Below are 16,894 nucleotides of genomic sequence, written 5' to 3' on the forward strand. Positions count from 1 at the left end.
TTCCAGAGATCGGAGGAACGGAAGGGGCAGGCGCATGGGCACTGGCAGGGGTGGGGGCTGCAGCCCCTCCCGCAGGGCTTGGCTGGGGGGGCTCCTGCCTGGGGGCCCCTGTGGGAGCCCCCCCAATACGAAGGAGGCAGCAGCAGCAGGTTTAAAGTAGAACTCATCCAGAGGGGCCAGCCAAGTCACCTAGAAACCCAGAAAGAGTCGGAGCTGGCTCTGGGGGAGGAGGGTCAGCCAAGGAGGAGCTTCCCTGCTGGCGCCTTTGCCCCAGGCTCTCAGGCCTCAAGAGGAGCCCAGCCTGGCACTGGCAGTTCTCCAAATCCCCACCAGAATGGTGGCAAACTTAATGAGTCTTGTTGACTCTGGCTGCGGCCTTGTGCAGTGGTGTGATTATTATCTCCATTTGGGGCCCAGAGAGGGGAAGGGACTTGCCCAAGGTCACACAGTTTCCTGAGAGGATTTCAACCCTCATTCTGACTTCCTGCCTCTGCTCCCAGCTCTATTAGAGACAAAGGGGAGGGGTGTGCAGGGCTGTGACCCTCTTCCTCTCTTAAAAAGGCTGTAAAAGGAATACCCCTCCAATGCTCCAAGGATCATCAACCTCCTTGGAGAACAGAACCATCGGGTACCCACAGGCTTAGGTTCAAGTCCAGGACTCACGCTCCCTAGTTGTCAAGCTAGAACATACACCCCCTCTATGAGCTGGGAAAGAAAGCTGTGGGGACGTCGGAGGGGAAGGAGGGAAGAACATGGACGGCGGTGAGCTCTGGCACAGGGGACCCTGTCACCAACACTAAGGTTAGGAGGCCCTGTGCCTTCCGAGGGAGGCCTTCCCAGAAGCTTCTGAAAGCAGGTCCTTGGAAAACAGGATGGAAGCTGCTTGCTGGGCCAGGCCCTCGTCTTCCCCACTGCTAATCTCTTGAGGCCAGGCAGCCCCCATTAGAAGGCTCCTTCCTCCTCCTTGGTCACTTTCTTCCAGCCCTGGAATGGTAATCGTTTCTCGGCAAGCAATAATGGGGGGACGAAGGCAGCCTTTCAGGCCTCTACCCTCGATTAAGGGATTGGTTTCAGCCCACGGGTCCCTCCCCAGGGCCTCTGCTTCAGGGAGGTGCTGGAAGCATCCTTAGCTACACTCGTAGGGTGGGAGGGGGCCGCATCCCCCTGGGAAAAGTGGAGCATGGATGGGAAAAGGAAGCGACTGCGTGAGGCTGGGTGAGGGGCCAGGCACACCCCAGTCACAGGAGGACTGGTGGGTGAGCAGAGCCGGACAAAGGCTCCAGAGCCTGAGCTCTGGGTCACACGGAGGTCAGGATCCTCTCTGGCTCCTGGAAGATTTGCCCACTTCCTGGCAGAGTCAGGACTTGAACCCAACCCCTTGTGCTCCAAGGCTAGGGTTCTGTCCAAGCAGCCCAGGTTCTAAGAAGGCTGCGGGCCAGCATACCCATCTTTCTTCTCACACTGAATGGTCACGGGGAAGGACAAGACAAACAGAACAGCCAGCCCCAGGAAAATGAGGATGCCCTGGGGATGACACAGGAGGTAGCCAGAGGGGAACGCAGGATGAGCATGCCCCTGAAAGGACCTGGCATGTTAACTGAACTGGAGACCTTCACATTAACCACGAAGGTCAAAGGCCAGAAAAGTCAGTGTTCAATATCATCATCTTGGGGGCAGAGGCAGAGCTGAAGGTCTCCAGAGTCGCAGGCTCCGCTCTCATAGCAGCCACTGGGCATTAGGGGCCATTAAAGTGTCTCTAATCCAGGAGTTCCTTCTAGGTACAGACCAATGCTGGGGTTCAAAACGACGCCTTTGGTGTGGCGAGTGGGGCACACAGGGAAACAGTACTGGGAAGAGTGACTTGTCTCCCCTCATTTCAGACTCTGGACAGGTATGTCACAGCCGACCCTGCGATAACAGGAGCCGGCCTCCCTGGCCCCACAGGCTAGCTGAAGAGAGGCTGATGTCTGGCAATGGGCTGTGGAGGGAGGGAAGGTCAGCTTACTCCAGTGCTTCCCCTACTGAGAACAGGGGTTCCTGCCCCAAGCCAGTCTCCTCCTAAGCAGCGCACCCCCCCCACACACACACACAAACACCACTCCCAATCAATCTGTCTTCCCATTTTACTGTTTATTTGTTTACTTATTTATTGTTTCATGCATCTCAGGCTGGCTTCGAACTCACCAAGTAACAGCGAATACCCTGAACTTCCAATCCCCCTGCCTCCACAACTATGATTATAATTGTGCACCACCACAAACAATTTATATGGTGCTGGGGATTGAACCCAAAGCATTGTGCATGTTAGGCAAACCCTACACTAAGGGAGCTACCTCCCCAGACTCCTCTCCCTTTATCCCATTTTTACAGGGCTGGGAATCAAACCCATGCCATTGCATATGCTAGGCAAATGTTCAGCCCCTGACCTACATCCCTAGCCTTTGTGGCTTCTCTCCAAAAATAGCATCAAGGGGGCTAGAGAGAGCCTTAGCAGTTAGGAGCACTTGCTCTTGCAGAGGACCCAAATTCAATTCCCAGCACCCATGGTATCTCACAAACATCTGTAACTCCAGTTCCAGGGAATTCAAAGCTTTCTTTTGACTTCTGCAGCCACAGGGTGGTACACAGGCACACGTGCAGACAAAACATTCATAACACACACACACACACACACACACACACACACACACACACACACACACAGAGTAGCATAAGAAGCCCAAAGTCCTGAGTTTGAGTTTGGATGCAGTACCATCTGTGGGACCCTGGGCCAAACTTACCCTCTCTGAACTCCACCTGCTGAGAGGCTTTTTTCTTTGTAGCATCCACAGAAAAGATGCCCATAAGGGGCTAGGACCTGCTGTCCCTGTAATCCTGAGACTATTTGGGACTGAAGAGGGTGAGCCAACCATAGAGACATCCCAGAAAGTGCTATCCAACCTCCCTAGGGGGTATGAAATGAGGTGGGCCTGGGCCAGGGACTAGCAGACTCTACCACAGTGTGTGTGTGGGGGGGGGGGGGCGCTGTCACACAGCCTTGGCTCAAAATCCCAGGTCCCCCTTTATACAGCCCTATGCCTGTGACTTAACTCTGTGTTGTCACAATTGAAGTTTCCACGGATTTTCCTGTTTAAACAAAGTCCATCATTCTTTTATGGTCATTTGTTTAACCAATACGATGGAGTTGTCTGCCTGAATCTGACAATTTTAGGGGCTGGGGCTCTCTAGGGACTCGATAGTTTCCCAAGACCTGTAGGTTTGTTAAGGAGCAGGCTGTCCCAAGTTTGGGTATTAGCAAACGAAGTCCTCAGCGCTTTCCGCCACCAAAATTCGCTGTCTAGAAGAGAGACAGAGAAATGAATGAATGAGACAATTTAAAGCTTCAGACAGAACGAAAGAAGAAAGTGTGAAGGATAGAGGAGATGCTGGGAAAGCTAACTCGCTGCCCTCACAGCGGAACACGCCTGCCTGACTGACCGGGGTGCATATACACGCTCATTTGGGGTCAACTGCTATTATTACCTTTATCATCGTAAGTTTTGGTTCCCCCACATGCTAGCTCTTTGCACCCGAGTTTCCTCCTTTGCACACGTTCAAGCTGCGGGGTGCTTAGGGCCGCGCCCAGCAGAACCCAGCCATCCCGGAGGGGCGCGTCCCAAGCAAGTTTGCGCTTCGCGGCGGGCTCTGCAGCTAGCTGGGAGGGGCAGCGTCGCCGAGCCGTGGACTACATTGCCCACAATGCGCCGCGCGCCGCCATCTCAGCCGGTGGGCGGTGGTCGTCTGGGGTCCTGGCTATTGTAAGCCCGAGGGCTAACTCTACACGCCCCCACCCGGGGCTCCTCCTTGAGGGGCGTGAGACCTGACCAAGTAGGGCGTCCCGGCACCTGGACAGCTCCTGGACGCCTTTGCACGCCCCCATCCCCGGAAGCCCCGTCCACGTGTCGGCCCGCGCGCGGAAGTCCTCTCGCCCCTTGCTGACCAAGGGTCCCGCACGTTCCTCCCCGGATCTGCGCCTACTCGGCCCTATGCCTAGACCGCCGCCTCTGTTTCGGCCTCAGTGACAGAATGAGTCAGGGTCAGGAGAGGGCTGTGGTCCTGGCGGGCGAGCAGATCCGGGCACCAGGCACCTAGAAGTCGGGGTTTGGGGCCAGAGGTTAAACTAAGCGGGGAGCCGACAGACAGCCCCGGACCCCGCAGACTAGATCCTCCCCTTATCCCCTTTCAGGAGGCGGGGTTGGGGAGAGGGGGCCTGAAGCCGGGCTGGCCCTTTAAGGGGGTGTGGTCGGGGGGCGGGGGAAGAGAGCAAGACAGAGAAAGCGGCAGCGGCGGCGGCGGCTCGGGCGGCGGCCGCGGGGGACAAAGGGCGGGCGGATCGGTGGGGAGGGGGCGGGGCGCGGCCAGGCCAAGCCCGGGGGCTCCGCATGCTGCAGCTGCCCCCGGGCGCCCCCGCCGCCGCCCTCGCCGCGGAGCCGCGCGGAGCGGAGCCCGGGAGCTAACCGGAGCCAGCGGCCCGGAGCCAGCCGGCGGGCGTCCGGGAGGCGGCGGCGCAGGGAGGGGCCCCGAGCGCGCACGTGGCCCCGGCGGCCGCCATGGCGGACAGCGGCCCCGCGGGGGGCGCGGCGTTGGCTGCCCCGGCCCCCGGGCCGGGCAGTGGGAGCACAGGGCCCCGCGTCTACTTCCAGAGTCCCCCAGGGGCCGCAGGCGAAGGCCCGGGGGGCGCCGATGATGATGGCCCGGTGAGACGGCAAGGGAAGGTCACCGTCAAGTACGACCGCAAGGAGCTACGGAAGCGCCTCAACCTGGAGGAGTGGATCTTAGAACAGCTCACGCGTCTCTACGACTGCCAGGTGTGCTCCCCACCCCGTGCCGATGCCCTAAAATCGGACCCAAGCCGGTCTGCTCGGAAACCCCACCGTCGGTCTGTTGTCAGTCGGTGGGAGCGAGGCTGCTCGCTCTTACACCAGCCGCTCCCCAGCGTGTGGTTTTCCTTGCCTGGCCTGAGTCACTACCTTTCCCCGCTACCTCGGACCTTGCGTCCTTCGTGGTACTGCCCCAGGTTAGACATGGTGTCATCCCCGAGCTTAGAGGGATGGATAGCCCGGTCTGGGACTGGAAGCCGTCTAGCTTGGGCTGACAGTGAAAGGTCTAACTAATCTGGTTAGTCTAGTCTGGGCTCGAATAGACACTAGTTGAAAGGCACAAGTGTAACTGTTTCAAGTGTATAAAGGATCGGAGTTGTTCTAGTGGTTAGCCTGCCATGCTGCCTGTCTGTGGAGGCCGGTTAGCCAGTTTTCCCGGCTCTGGTTCTCCACCCCGTGACTCCCTGCTTGTTCAGATGGTGACTCAGGCCCCCAGGGGTAGGGTGGAGGAGTGGGATTGCCCTGTAATGCCTACCCTAGCCCAGCCATGGAATGCAGCTGGCTCCAAGTGGGATAGCTGTTCCCTTGGGGAGGGGGGGATGTACCCCTTTCTCCTCAAAGCATGGGCTCTTTGTTTCCCCTTTATCAAGCATGGGTCTTTCCCACTGACCCCTCACCCTTCACTTCCTCCTCACTCCCAGGAAGCTGTGACAGGTGTTTGGGGGAGGGGAGGGGACTGTTGATGAACTGGGACAGCTGGCCCCACCAGTGCCCTGGAAAGCTAGAGGTCCTGGATGCTGAGAAGGCACATCTGCTAGGTTCAAAGCCCAACGTCCCCAGCCCTGTCTGTCTGGCGCCCCTGGTGCCCACTGGCAGGGACAGGAAGTTCCCCCTCATTGGGCAATTTGCCTTGGCACAGACCTGATCTGTTTTCCTTCCCAGAGCAGCTGTCTTCTGCCGGGCAAGGAAGGCTGGGCTGGTTTTGAGTTAGGGAGTCCTCTGCACATCTTCTCCTGCCTGAGGCACTGTCCTTTCCCACCCCTACCCCAGGAAGAGGAGATCCCAGAGCTGGAGATAGACGTGGACGAACTCTTGGACATGGAAAGTGATGATACCCGGGCTGCTCGAGTCAAGGTAAGCTGAAGTCATCTGTGGAAGGCTGCCTGGAGACCCTGCCCCTGGGGAAGCTCGGCCCCGGTGCCATACCGTCTTTGCTTTGGGTCATCTTCCGCCTCTGGAAAAATGAGGCTCGTGGAACTTAACTTAGCTACGTTCCTAAGTGGCCTCGGCCTCTTGGGAGGGTACAGGTGAACTGTGAGTCCCTGTCCCCAAGAACTCACTCTATTCTCCCTCACCAGGAGCTGTTAGTTGACTGTTACAAACCCACTGAGGTAAGTCATTTTCTCTGACCTTAAGGTGGGTATGTATGTGTGGCAGATTATCATCTTGGGTCTTAGCCTCTCTAACGGCCTCCTCCTATCTAGGCCTTCATCTCTGGCCTGCTGGACAAGATCCGGGGCATGCAGAAGCTGAGCACACCCCAGAAGAAGTAAGGGTCCTGACCCAGATGACCATGGCTCCCACAGGACAATCGCTGCCCCTCAACCTTGTAGCAACAGCAATACCAGGGACCCTGCAGCCAGGCCTGGTGCCATGAGCAGGGATCCCCATGCCCCTGCCTAGGGGCCACTTCCCTTGCCCTCAGTTTTCCATTTTTGGGGTTTTTTATTGTTATTAAACTGATGGGACTTTTTGTGTTTTTATATTGATTCTGCGGCGCAGGCCCTTTAAAAATAAAGCTAGGATACGCCTTTGGAGCAGCTAACAGGCTTGGCTGGTCTTTTGGGGGGGGGACACACTGCTGTACAATTGTCACCAGCTCAGCTGCTCCCCAGGTGACCACAGGCCTTCCTGTGGGCCATGTAGCCATGGTGATAACCCATGCTGGCTCCCAGATTGGTATGCCAAGTGGCTGGGGAGCTGTGCTGCTACCAGCAATCTTGAGGGTTTTTATCTGCACTGGGTAAGGGTCTCCAGGCCATTGAGGCTGCAGCTCAAGGCCCTGCAATTATCAGGAAACCTGAGACTGAGGCTGGTGCTGTTTTCTCTTCCCCCATGCTGGGGATCCAACGTGTGTGTGTGTGTGTGTGTGTGTGTGTGTGTGTGTGTGTGTGTTTGGGGGGGTCCTCATATTAGACCAGTGCCCCACTCTGAGCTATTTCCCCAACGCTGAAGCTAAGGTCTTAACCTAAGTCTCTTAGGATCCACAAAGAAACACAGACTCACTCTTGGGGTTTTAAAGGTTTTTTTGTTTTGTTTTGTTTGGAAGCAGTCTGGTCCCTGACAGGGGTCTCCTACCCCTCTGCAGCCTGCTACAGTTCTGACCGTCGCTCAATCTTGAGCAGCTCCACCTCAAACACCAGGGTTGCTCCACCTGGAGGGAAAAGTGTGGTCAGACTGGGACCTGGGACCCTGGGAGAGTCATGGGGTGGGGGTGTTATGGGTATTACCTGGGATCTTTGGGGGAGCTCCCCGCTCTCCATACCCTGTCAAAAACACAAAGACACAGTAAGTTGTGGCCAGGCTCCCTTCTAGCCCACATAAAGGATGATCTTGCCATAGGCAGGCAGAAGTGGAGGATGTAATGGAGAAGGATGAGGATGCCGAAGGTCTAGAGGGTCACACTACAGCTGAGCACGGGCCTTATCAGTTCTGACTGTGGGACACAAGCCAGAGTTGAAGTGGCATGTACTACAGTGACTAGTGTGGGGACCGATGAGGCTGAAGTGGCTTTAACCACTTGAGGTTAAAATCTAAGTGCCCCCCCACACGCACACACAATCCCCTAACCCCAAGGGCCTCTTACCCAGCTCAGATGGGATCACCAGCTTCCGCTTTTCCCCTTCACACATCCTGCAGGATGATACATGCTCAGCATGTGAGGCACCCAGACCCCCAGGCCCTTGCCCCACAAATGGGCCTTTCCTCCCACAGCTTATTTCCTGGATCACTGCAACATGGACCCCAAACTCACCCCAGCAGCCCCTGGTCCCAGCCCTTGATGACCTGACCGGTGCCGAGGGAGAAAACAAAGGGCTGGTTCTGTGGTAGACTGCTGTCAAACTCCGTCCCGTCTTCTAGCTTGCCCTGTGGGACCGTCAGAAAAGTAGTAAGGGGAGGCGACCACTCCAAAACCCCCTTCACCCAGCCGCTCCCCCCACCCCATCACCACGGTCACCACAGCACTGGTGGTTACGCTCCTTAAAAGTCGGGACAATGCCTTGGTAGCTAATGTACAGTAATTTTCATGCTAACACTTAGCTGATGAGTAAACTGAGAGGCAAGGTAGAATCAGAAAGGAGGCCAAAGAGGGATGTGTTCAAGGTCATCTATCTAGTTGAGAGAAGAACAGGATTCCCAGTCCTTTCTGGTCTCCAGAGACTGACAGAGCCCCAGAACCCCCACCCTGATACCTACCGTGTAGTGCATGTGTAAGACATCTCCCTTTCTAGACTTGATGGGACAGTGGTCCACTCGTTTCTTCACTCCAATCTGCAGCTTCCGCTTGCCTTCGGCCCCCGTGGCTGTGCCCAGGGCACTCAGGCAAATGGACAGTACTGTCAGGACCCAGCTCAGCCTCATGTCTCTGTAGGCACAGCTCCCCTCCCCCGACCAAGGAGGGAGGGTCATGGAACTTCAGTCAGTATCAGGAGGACGCCACCCCCATTGTATCTTGCCTGTGCCTGGGAATCCCACTGTCACCACCCTATCCCCCTGGGCTCTACTGTCACACTTACCAGTCCAGTGAGAAGGGGGCTTGGCCGAGGACCCCAGCAGCGAGGGGAGGGGGTCAGGGGAGGCCACAGCAGCCAGGGCCCCGCCCCTTTGCTCAATACCAGACCTTCCCTTCCTCCCGGTCCCCATCTCCATTCTTCAGTTCCCACCAGCCCCTTTACGCAAGGTCCAAACCCTATCTGGTTGCACCGGATTAGTCCCGGGACGACCCCACTCGCGCCACACCCAGCTGCCTCCTGTCCAGCACACCCACACCTCTGCGGCTGCTGCAGGTGGCCGGCCCCGAGGCACCCACACATCTCCGCTAGGCGGCTCTGGGGAGCCCCGGTCTTCCGGAGGCACACCCCATCCCGGCCCCGTGTCTCCTCCGCCAGAGGCGCCCCCCCAGCTCTGAGCTCTCGGGGGCCTCCGGGGCACCCAGACTGGCCCCGAGTCAACCGGGCGCCGAGCCCGCTCCACCCACACAATCTCTCCAGGGGGAGTTCTCGGTCTACCGCGACCCCAGGCGCGGCCACCACGCAGACCGCCCCCACGTGGACGCCCCGGGCCATTACTTGGGCTTAGCTCTTCGCAAGGCTCCTTGGCCCCGCCCTTCAGGGAGCGCGGCTCCGCCCCCTGACCTGCAGCTCCGCCCTCGGCAATGCTAGGCCCCTTCTCCTGCACAGGTGCCGCGCCACTCACCGGCTGAAGCCCCGCCCCCGACGCCTGGGACCCCACGCCCTCCGTCTCCGAGCCCAAGGCTCCACCTTCCACCTGCTCCGGCTCCTCCTCTAAACGCCAGACCCCGCCCCCCAGTCGTCCTAGCCCCTCCACGGGCCGCTGGGCTCCGCCCTCTACGGGCCGCTGGGCTCCGCCCTCCACTCGCACGAGATCCGTGGTCCCTCCCGCCGCTGTTCCGCGTCCAGCCCCGAGTCCCAGGGCTCCGCCCAGTACGGCGTGAGAGCCCGCCCCCTGCGGCATTGCCAGACGCTGGACCCCCGCCCCAATTCCCTCGTCTGCTATCCCTCGCTGGCACGCGGATAACGGCCCGCTTCGGCCCGACCTGCCCCAGCCTGCCCTCCTGCACCCGAATCCCCCAGCCCGGGCTGTGGCCCCCCGCTCACCTCCTCGCCGCGCCCCCGGAGCCAATCCCGCTCGTGCTGTCACCTCTGCGCAGGCGCGTCCTCGTCGCTACAGGGCGGGACACGCTGCCCGCCCTCATTGGACCGTCCGAAACCCGCTGCCGGGCTCTCAGGGTGGGGCTTCTCGCCTAGCTCCGCCTCCTGAATTACCACGTGGATAAAGTCACTTCCGGCGCCCGGGTCACCTGTCGGGTTTGGTAAAAAAAAAAATGATTTCTGAAAAGAAGGCACTTCCGGCCGAGGTGATATGGTCAAGCAAGCATGAGTAGCTGTGCCCAGAGGGGTTCTTGCCAGCACCATGCTTACTTCTCTGGTCACATCCCGCACGCCTTTCGTTGCTGTGGAAAGAGCCCAGGGTTCGCAGCGACAGCCCTGGTTTGAATCCTAGGTCTTTCACTTTTTGGCTGGCTGCGTGACCTTGAGCAAGTTCGGTCTCCTTGTGGGGGGCCCTGACCTATACGGACTCCTTCCATCTTGTGGTCTGCAGCATCCAGGATCACCTTTGGTTGCTCACACTGCACAGTCACGGCCTGCGGTGACCTGGCTCGGCCTGGTCTACCAGTACCCAGTGGACATTTGTCAACCGAAGGACCCTAAAATTCAGAGGCAGCCAAACCTGAGTTAGGTTAGGGAGTCAGGTGAATTCATACCTGCCCCAGGCCAGTTTGCCTTGCTAAAACTGAATACTCAAGGTGCCAAACAAAGATAACCATGGTGCTGACTTGAAGCCAAGGGAAGCATCTTGCATGTCTGATGAAGCTTAGTGGGTTCAGAGTTTAGCACTCAGGTTCTAACCATCTTGGAGCCAGAACATGATCATCAGTATCACCACTGAGAAAGTTACTTAAACATAATAAAAAATGGTGTGGTGTCCCATGCCTTTGGAGATGGAAGCAGGAGGATCAGAAGTTCAAGGACATCCCCAGCTGTATAAAGAATGCTGAGCCAGTCTGGGATACATGAGACATTGTCTCAAAAAAACAAAACAAAACAAAGGTTTAAAAGTAGCATCAGGGCTGGAGATGAATTGGTAGTGCTTGCTTAGCATGCAGGAATAGGTAGATTTGATTCCCAGCCTGTGTGGTGGTCTAAACCTGTAATTTCAGTACTTGAAGGTGGATGCAGGAAGATTAGAAATTTATGTCATCTTTGGCTACATGAAGAGTTTGAGGCCAGCCTGGGCTAAGTGAGACTCTCATAAATGGATAAATAAGTATGTGGCCATCATCATCAGGAATTCTTCAGTTTACCCTACTCCTGCCTCGGTACCACCTAGATCATGACACTCGTTATCAGTCCCTTCATTAGGGTGGCGTTTCAGTCAATTCTGCCCCTGAATTGCAGTAGGACAAAGCCTTGGTACCTAGGCTGGCCTTCCCACTTTATCCAGGACACTGAGCTTGAGTGGGATAGTGAGTTCTCTCATTCTGCAGCTGATGAATCCTGGGGTGCGAGGGATTGTACAGGTGGAGGAGACTGTGTGTGGGGGAGGACGCGGTTCTTAAAAGAGGCCTTCCAGCCATAGGGCCGGACTGAGAAATGAAAAGGGCAGTCACAGGGAACAATATCGTAAAATGTGCCCAGCAAGGGAAATGGCTGTTACCTCCTGTTGTGTGAAGGAAGTCATACTTGTCTGGAGCCCAAAGGGTTCCAGTGGCAGCAGTCATCTGGAAACAGCTCTTAAGGTCTGGGTCCCACCTTAATTTTCCTGGCCAGGGCAGACAGAATCTTTGTGGTGGGTAGGGGGCAGAGACTTCATGTAACAGACTTGATGAATCTGTGGTTGTAGCTTTGCCTGGGAACCATTGTTGGGCCCTGGGCCCCACTGGCACAGTAAGGCAAGCTGCAGGACTCGGATGCAGTGTGGTTGCATACTTTCCTGCCAAGCGGGCCAGCCTGGAGAGTGGCGAACAATGACAGAGTAAGCAGTGATAGTGCCTTCCATCTCTTTATCAGGATTGGGGCGGGGGTCACAGTTATTGTCGCAGAGCCCAAATCCCATGATTTGCAGAGGTTTGGAGTGTTTGTAGTGAGGGGAAACAGAGCAGCCAGAGGATGCTCCCCAGACCAGGGTGCTTGGCTGAGCTGGTACCCTGCTCCCCAAAAGGGGAGATATGAGGTTCCTTGTCAGTTGAGAGATGGCAATGCTGGGGGACAAGGATGGCAGGAGAGCCCTCTGAAAGGCCCCGGTCCTGGGGCAGCTTCCTCCCAGTCCAAGTCTGTTCTTCTACGCTCCTGTCTTCTCCCACTAAGATGGGGCCTATGAGGCAAATGGCCCTACGGAGTCTGAAAAGCATCTTGTCATTTTCGAGGCTTCCGGCACCTGGGGAGTGGAGGAAAGGATATTAGTGCTGGCTGGGGCTTAACTCCAAGCTCTTCTGTTACATTTATTCATTTTTTTTTTTTTTAAATCTTCTTAAATGGGCTGGAGAGATGGCTCGGTGGTTAAGAGCACTGGCTGTTCTTCCAGAGGACTCAGTTTAGTGCCCAGCACCCACATGGCAGCTCACAACTGTCTGAAACTCCAGTTCTAGGGGACCTGACACCCTCACAGACATACGTGCAGGCAAAACACCAATGCAAATAAAAATAAAAAAACTTTTTAAAAAAATTGGGGGGGGGGCTGGTGTGTGTGTGTGTGTGTGTGTGTGTGTGTGTGTGTGTTATATACTTGTGGCTTGATCATCCTCCACCTCTATCCCTTTTGCCTGGTGTATGGTGCACACCTTTGATCCCAACACTTAGGAGGCAGAGGCAGACAGATGTATGAGTTCAAGGGTAGCCTGGTCTACAGAGCGTCCAGTACAGCCAAAGCTATGTAAAGAGTCACTGTCTAAAAAACAAAACGAACAAGAACATATTTTGCTATTTTTTACTCAAGTGTATAAATGTCTGACTGTATACCCACATGCACACAGGTGCCTGAGGAGGCCAGAAGAGGGAGCTGCAGCAGCTGGAATGTGGCCCTCAACCAAGAGGGTCCTGGATCTATGTTCAGTCTTTTGCAGGAGTAGCAGCCATTCTGAGTCATCTGTCTCCCCCTCCACTTTTTATCTTTGGAGACAGGGTCACCAAGTGTGAAGCTAACTGATTCTTCTGAGTCTTGGCCAACAAATTCCAGGGTTCCTTTTGTCTTTGCCTGGGGTTCCAACACTAGGTTACACTGTATCTCTCTTACCTTTCTTCATGGAGTTAAGGACCAAAGTCAGGTCTTCATGCTCAAATGGTAGATACGTTACCAGCTGAGCCACCTCTCCAGCCCCTATTTATTTATTTATTTATTTATTTATTTATTTTTATTGTATCATTTTTGTTTATTTGTTTGAGACAACAAACAGCTTCTCTGAGTAGCCCTGGAGTGTCCTGGAACTCACTTTGTAGACCAGGCTGGTCTTGAATTCAGAGATCCTCCAGCTTCTGCCTCCCAAGTGATTAAAGGGATTAAAGGCGTACGCCACCATTGACCAGCATGATATCTTTTCTATGTATATGAGTGTTTTGCTTGCATACATATATGTGCACTGCATGGACACCTGGTGTCTGCAGAAGAGGTATTAGATGTCCTGGAACTGGAGTTATGGATGATTGGGAGCCACCATGTGGGTTCTGGAAACCAAACCTGGATCCTCTGCAAGAGCAGAAAGTGCTCTTAACCACTGAGCCACCTCTCCAACCCCTGTTTACTCATGTGGGCCAAGTGAGCTTCAAACTCACTATGTCACAAGGAATGACCTTGAACTTTTGAGTGCCACCGTACCTGGTTTCATTTGGTGCTCAAGCTCAAACCCAAGGTTTCTCGCATGCTACACAAGCATTCTACCAACTCAGCTACATCCCCGGCTCTTCTTTGTTATTATTGTTTGTTTGTTGAGAGCACTTTGATCTACAGGCCAGATTGTCCTCAAAATCACTCAGGCCTCTCCCTCCTGAGTGCTGGGATTACAGGTGTGCACCACCACACCCAGCCAAAGCTCCTTTTTGTCTTCTTGTGGGTTTGTTTTTTCAAGTAGCCCAAGCTGGCTTCAAACTCTCTCTGTAGCTGAGGTTGACCTTGAACTCCCAATCCTTCTACCTCCAGCTGAGTGCCAAGATTCCTGGCATATACCTCTGTCTGGTCCCAGTTCCCTCAATGCATTTCTTTTTCCTTTTTTGAACCCTGTTTTCTCCTGATACTCTCTGGGGTCCTCCAGGGCCTGGCCCATGTATCATAGCCCCATGGGACACAGAAGGGCTACTTCAGCTCTGTAAGCAGAGGCACATGGGGCTCCCATACTCCCTCGCTCTCTCGCAGCCCATAGAGCGGAGCAAATGGGCTTCTGTGATGACATAAAGCTCTGCAAATTGGACAAAGTCTTCTTTAGTTCCACTCCAGGAGATGGCTGATTGCTCAGAGATAAGACCGGATGATGCTCCTATCACAGCGCTCAGCATCCTTTACTGGTGGTGGCATCATCTCTCCCACTGTCTGGCTTGTGTGTCCGAACTTGAGCTGCGTTTTTGCTGATCTGGTTGCTAGCAGATGCGCAGTAAATGTTTAACACATGCAGCCGGCTCCTCCTTCCCTGGCCTTTCTCCCACTGGCAGGCTCACCTGGACCCGCTCCAGGGCACAGCCTTGATGTGCCACCCCGTAGACTCCTCACCTGCAGGTGTCTGGGTTGAGCTCTAAGCCCCGCCCTTGGCAACGGAGGAAGCTGCGGCGTCGGCAGCGGCAGCGGCAGGTCCGGGGGTCAGGGCGCTGACGGCGCTGGGTGCAGCGTGGGCAGAGGGTCCTGGGGCTGGAGTGGGATGGATGATGTCAGCTGGGGAAGGTGCTCCCGGGGCAGAGTCCCAGCCCGGAACAGAGCGGGGCTGGGGACGGTGGTGGGGTTTGGCAGCCCTAGGAGGAGAAGCGACATGTCTGGGGTGGAAAGAGTCTTCCCGGGAGCTAGGGCTAGGACAGGATGCATTGATTTGGGGAGCATGAAAAGGAAGGGGTGTCAGTGAGAGGAGAAAGCCAAGAGGGGCTGCGGCCTACTGGCTCACTTGTGTGCCTCCTAACCTACCCATGTGCTCTCTCCTGGACCAGCAGCAAGTCTCAGGAACTCACCTATATGGCTTCACAGCATTCTCCTTTTTTGGTCTGAAAAATGAGAGAGAGAGGAAGAGAGGAGAGAGATAAGAGAGGGTCAGGAAACCCGAGCCTCCTGCTCCCTTGCCCCAGGATCCATGCCTACTTCTGGCTCTACTCTTAGCCACCTGGTCCCAGTACTACGGTGCAGCCCCATGCCTGACACCCCCACCTCATGCTAGTTAGACCTGGCTGGCACCTGCATTCACATTGGCTGTGTTCTTCCAGGGACATCTCCCCCAGCTGACTGCTCGGGTACTGGATCATGAGGATCTGTACTCAGGAGAATGAGGAAGAGATAGTGAGTGTGGGGGGGGGGGGGGCAGGAGAAAGACAGAGAAAGGGGATACTCATGGGCTAGAGGAAGAATGGCCAGGACTTCCCGCCTCCTGTGTATCTGTCTCTGGGCAGACCCAGGCCCCAGAGCACCATTGTCCCATCAACACACACGACCCATAGGCCCCAATACCTGCATTCGGACTTGGTGTTGCCCAGTGGGCACACATTCCAGGCCGTCGTCAGGGCAGCAGCCACCACAGCGCTGCACGGTCACACAGCTGGGCACTAGTTGTCTGACCACATTGCCCACGAGCTCCATGCTCAGAGGCACCACCACCTCCCTGGGCTGGCATGTGGCACGTGCATAAACATCTATCCAGGACACCACTGTGGGCAGACCCAGATGGATTAAGTTCTTACCGGGTTTCCTGACGCTGCTTCAAGCATGGAGCCTCTCTAAGGCCCTGTCACCACCACCCCAACCCTCCCTTTAAACCTGTCTTCCTCTGCCTCGGTTTCCTCATTTGGGAGAAATGGCATCTCCCAAAGGAGTTGGGATCACACAAGATGAGGGACATAAACTCAGGGCATGTGCCAACCCCTCTTGGTACTGGCTGGTGTCAAGTTATTGTTAACTACTATTACCTTTCTTCTGGTGGCTGGGGCCATCAAACTGGGACACAGGGGCCTGTGGGAAAGAAGATACCTGGGCCCAAGGTGCACTCTGTAAGGGCCGGTCCTGTGTCTGTAAGTGCTCTGGCCCCGAGTCAGGTTTTTGCACCTTTCTAACATCTTAACAGATTGTTCCGTTCACAGGACCTCGGCTCTAATTTTCCTTGTCCACTTAGCCATCTGGGACTTTTCCCTGGCCCAAGACCCACCAGACATACTATGGAAGTGGCATTGAACCCCAAGCCTTGGAGCTGGGCTTGTTTTAGGTCAGGAGCGAGGACAGTGGGAGGCAAACGAGGTTCCGAGGGTACTGAGCAGCTCCGCCCCCCAGGAGCCCAGGGGATAGGGTGGGGCGTGGGAGTGGCCCGGGGGCTAGGGCTAGGGCTAGCCGGCCTGCATAGAGGGGCACCCAGGTTTATGCCCAGTTGGACCAACGGATTCCCTCCGCAGAGGTAGCGGGCGCCTCCCTACTTCCGCCAACCTTGAGAGGGCACCGCGGGCGGGCGGGCATGCTGGACGTGGTGGACGCACATACCTGGGTACGGGCCAGCTGCAGCAGCGCAGCGAGCAGCAGGCGGCGGAGCAGGGGGCTCATGGTGCCCGTGGGGGCCGCGCGCCGGGGGGGCCCGCATAGCCCTAGCCTGGCGGCGCGGGGGGCGGCGGCAGCCAGAGCCCCATGGCGCGGGCCCGGGCGCGGGGACCCGGGGCCCGGCGCGGGGGGCGGCTCCTCCGCAGCCCCCTCCCGAGCCCTGGGCGCAGGCAGCGCAGCGCAGCGCCGCGGCGGCGGCTGGAGGATCGGGATGGGCAGGCGGCCGGTGGCGGTGGCGGGGACGGCGGGCGGCAGGGACGGCAGGGGTGGCAGGGGGCCTGGCCGGGGCTGGCGGGCTGGAGGCTCATGTGACCTAAACAGGCGCTCCCCACCGGGCTGCGGGCGGAGGCGGGGCGGGGGCGGAGCTGGTCCCCTCCAAACGCCCCCTCCGGCCGCTGCAGGGGAAAGGGGACGCACCGCCCAGGAGGCCGGGCTCCGGGGTCGCTGTACCAAGAGGTGAAGGGTGAGGA

The 16,894-nt window shown here is 56.7% G+C and overlaps 3 protein-coding genes across 6 annotated transcripts; 1 reads left to right on the forward strand and 2 right to left on the reverse strand.

Annotated features, from left to right (window-relative positions):
• Positions 1 to 4,298: 4,298 nt before the first annotated feature.
• On the forward strand, positions 4,299 to 6,612 carry Ppp1r14b (protein phosphatase 1 regulatory inhibitor subunit 14B). Its single transcript, XM_006980772.3, is given in 6 exon segments — positions 4,299 to 4,455; positions 4,458 to 4,558; positions 4,560 to 4,847; positions 5,910 to 5,993; positions 6,218 to 6,250; positions 6,344 to 6,612. Coding segments are annotated over 6 exon segments (609 nt in total). The 5' UTR covers positions 4,299 to 4,421; the 3' UTR covers positions 6,413 to 6,612.
• A 535-nt stretch (positions 6,613 to 7,147) lies between these two features.
• On the reverse strand, positions 7,148 to 9,915 carry Fkbp2 (FKBP prolyl isomerase 2). 3 transcript variants are annotated; one of them, XM_006980725.4, is made up of 6 exons: positions 9,758 to 9,915; positions 8,337 to 8,505; positions 7,894 to 8,006; positions 7,726 to 7,772; positions 7,370 to 7,405; positions 7,148 to 7,293 (listed from the first exon to the last, which is right to left on the reverse strand). In XM_006980725.4, the coding sequence occupies exons 1-6, from the start codon at positions 9,853 to 9,855 to the stop codon at positions 7,232 to 7,234; spliced, it is 525 nt and encodes a 174-aa protein (XP_006980787.1). In that variant the 5' UTR covers positions 9,856 to 9,915; the 3' UTR covers positions 7,148 to 7,231. The 3 variants fall into 3 exon arrangements, with proteins under 3 accessions (XP_006980787.1, XP_076414619.1, XP_006980788.1); XM_076558504.1 differs by lacking the exon at positions 9,758 to 9,915 and adding an exon at positions 9,120 to 9,205; XM_006980726.4 differs by lacking the exon at positions 9,758 to 9,915 and adding an exon at positions 8,657 to 8,798.
• Positions 9,916 to 11,707: 1,792 nt separating this feature from the next.
• On the reverse strand, positions 11,708 to 16,569 carry Vegfb (vascular endothelial growth factor B). 2 transcript variants are annotated; one of them, XM_006980730.2, is made up of 7 exons: positions 16,371 to 16,569; positions 15,809 to 15,851; positions 15,354 to 15,550; positions 15,084 to 15,157; positions 14,864 to 14,896; positions 14,418 to 14,552; positions 11,708 to 12,098 (listed from the first exon to the last, which is right to left on the reverse strand). In XM_006980730.2, exons 1-7 carry the CDS (start codon positions 16,428 to 16,430, stop codon positions 12,077 to 12,079), a joined length of 564 nt encoding a protein of 187 aa, XP_006980792.1. In that variant the 5' UTR covers positions 16,431 to 16,569; the 3' UTR covers positions 11,708 to 12,076. The 2 variants fall into 2 exon arrangements, with proteins under 2 accessions (XP_006980792.1, XP_006980790.2); XM_006980728.2 differs by having other exon boundaries at positions 14,418 to 14,653.
• Between the last annotated feature and the right edge of the window lie 325 nt (positions 16,570 to 16,894).

The sequence above is a fragment of the Peromyscus maniculatus genome, chromosome 1 (assembly GCF_049852395.1).
Source record: "Peromyscus maniculatus bairdii isolate BWxNUB_F1_BW_parent chromosome 1, HU_Pman_BW_mat_3.1, whole genome shotgun sequence".
Classification (NCBI taxonomy): Eukaryota; Metazoa; Chordata; class Mammalia; order Rodentia; family Cricetidae; genus Peromyscus; species Peromyscus maniculatus.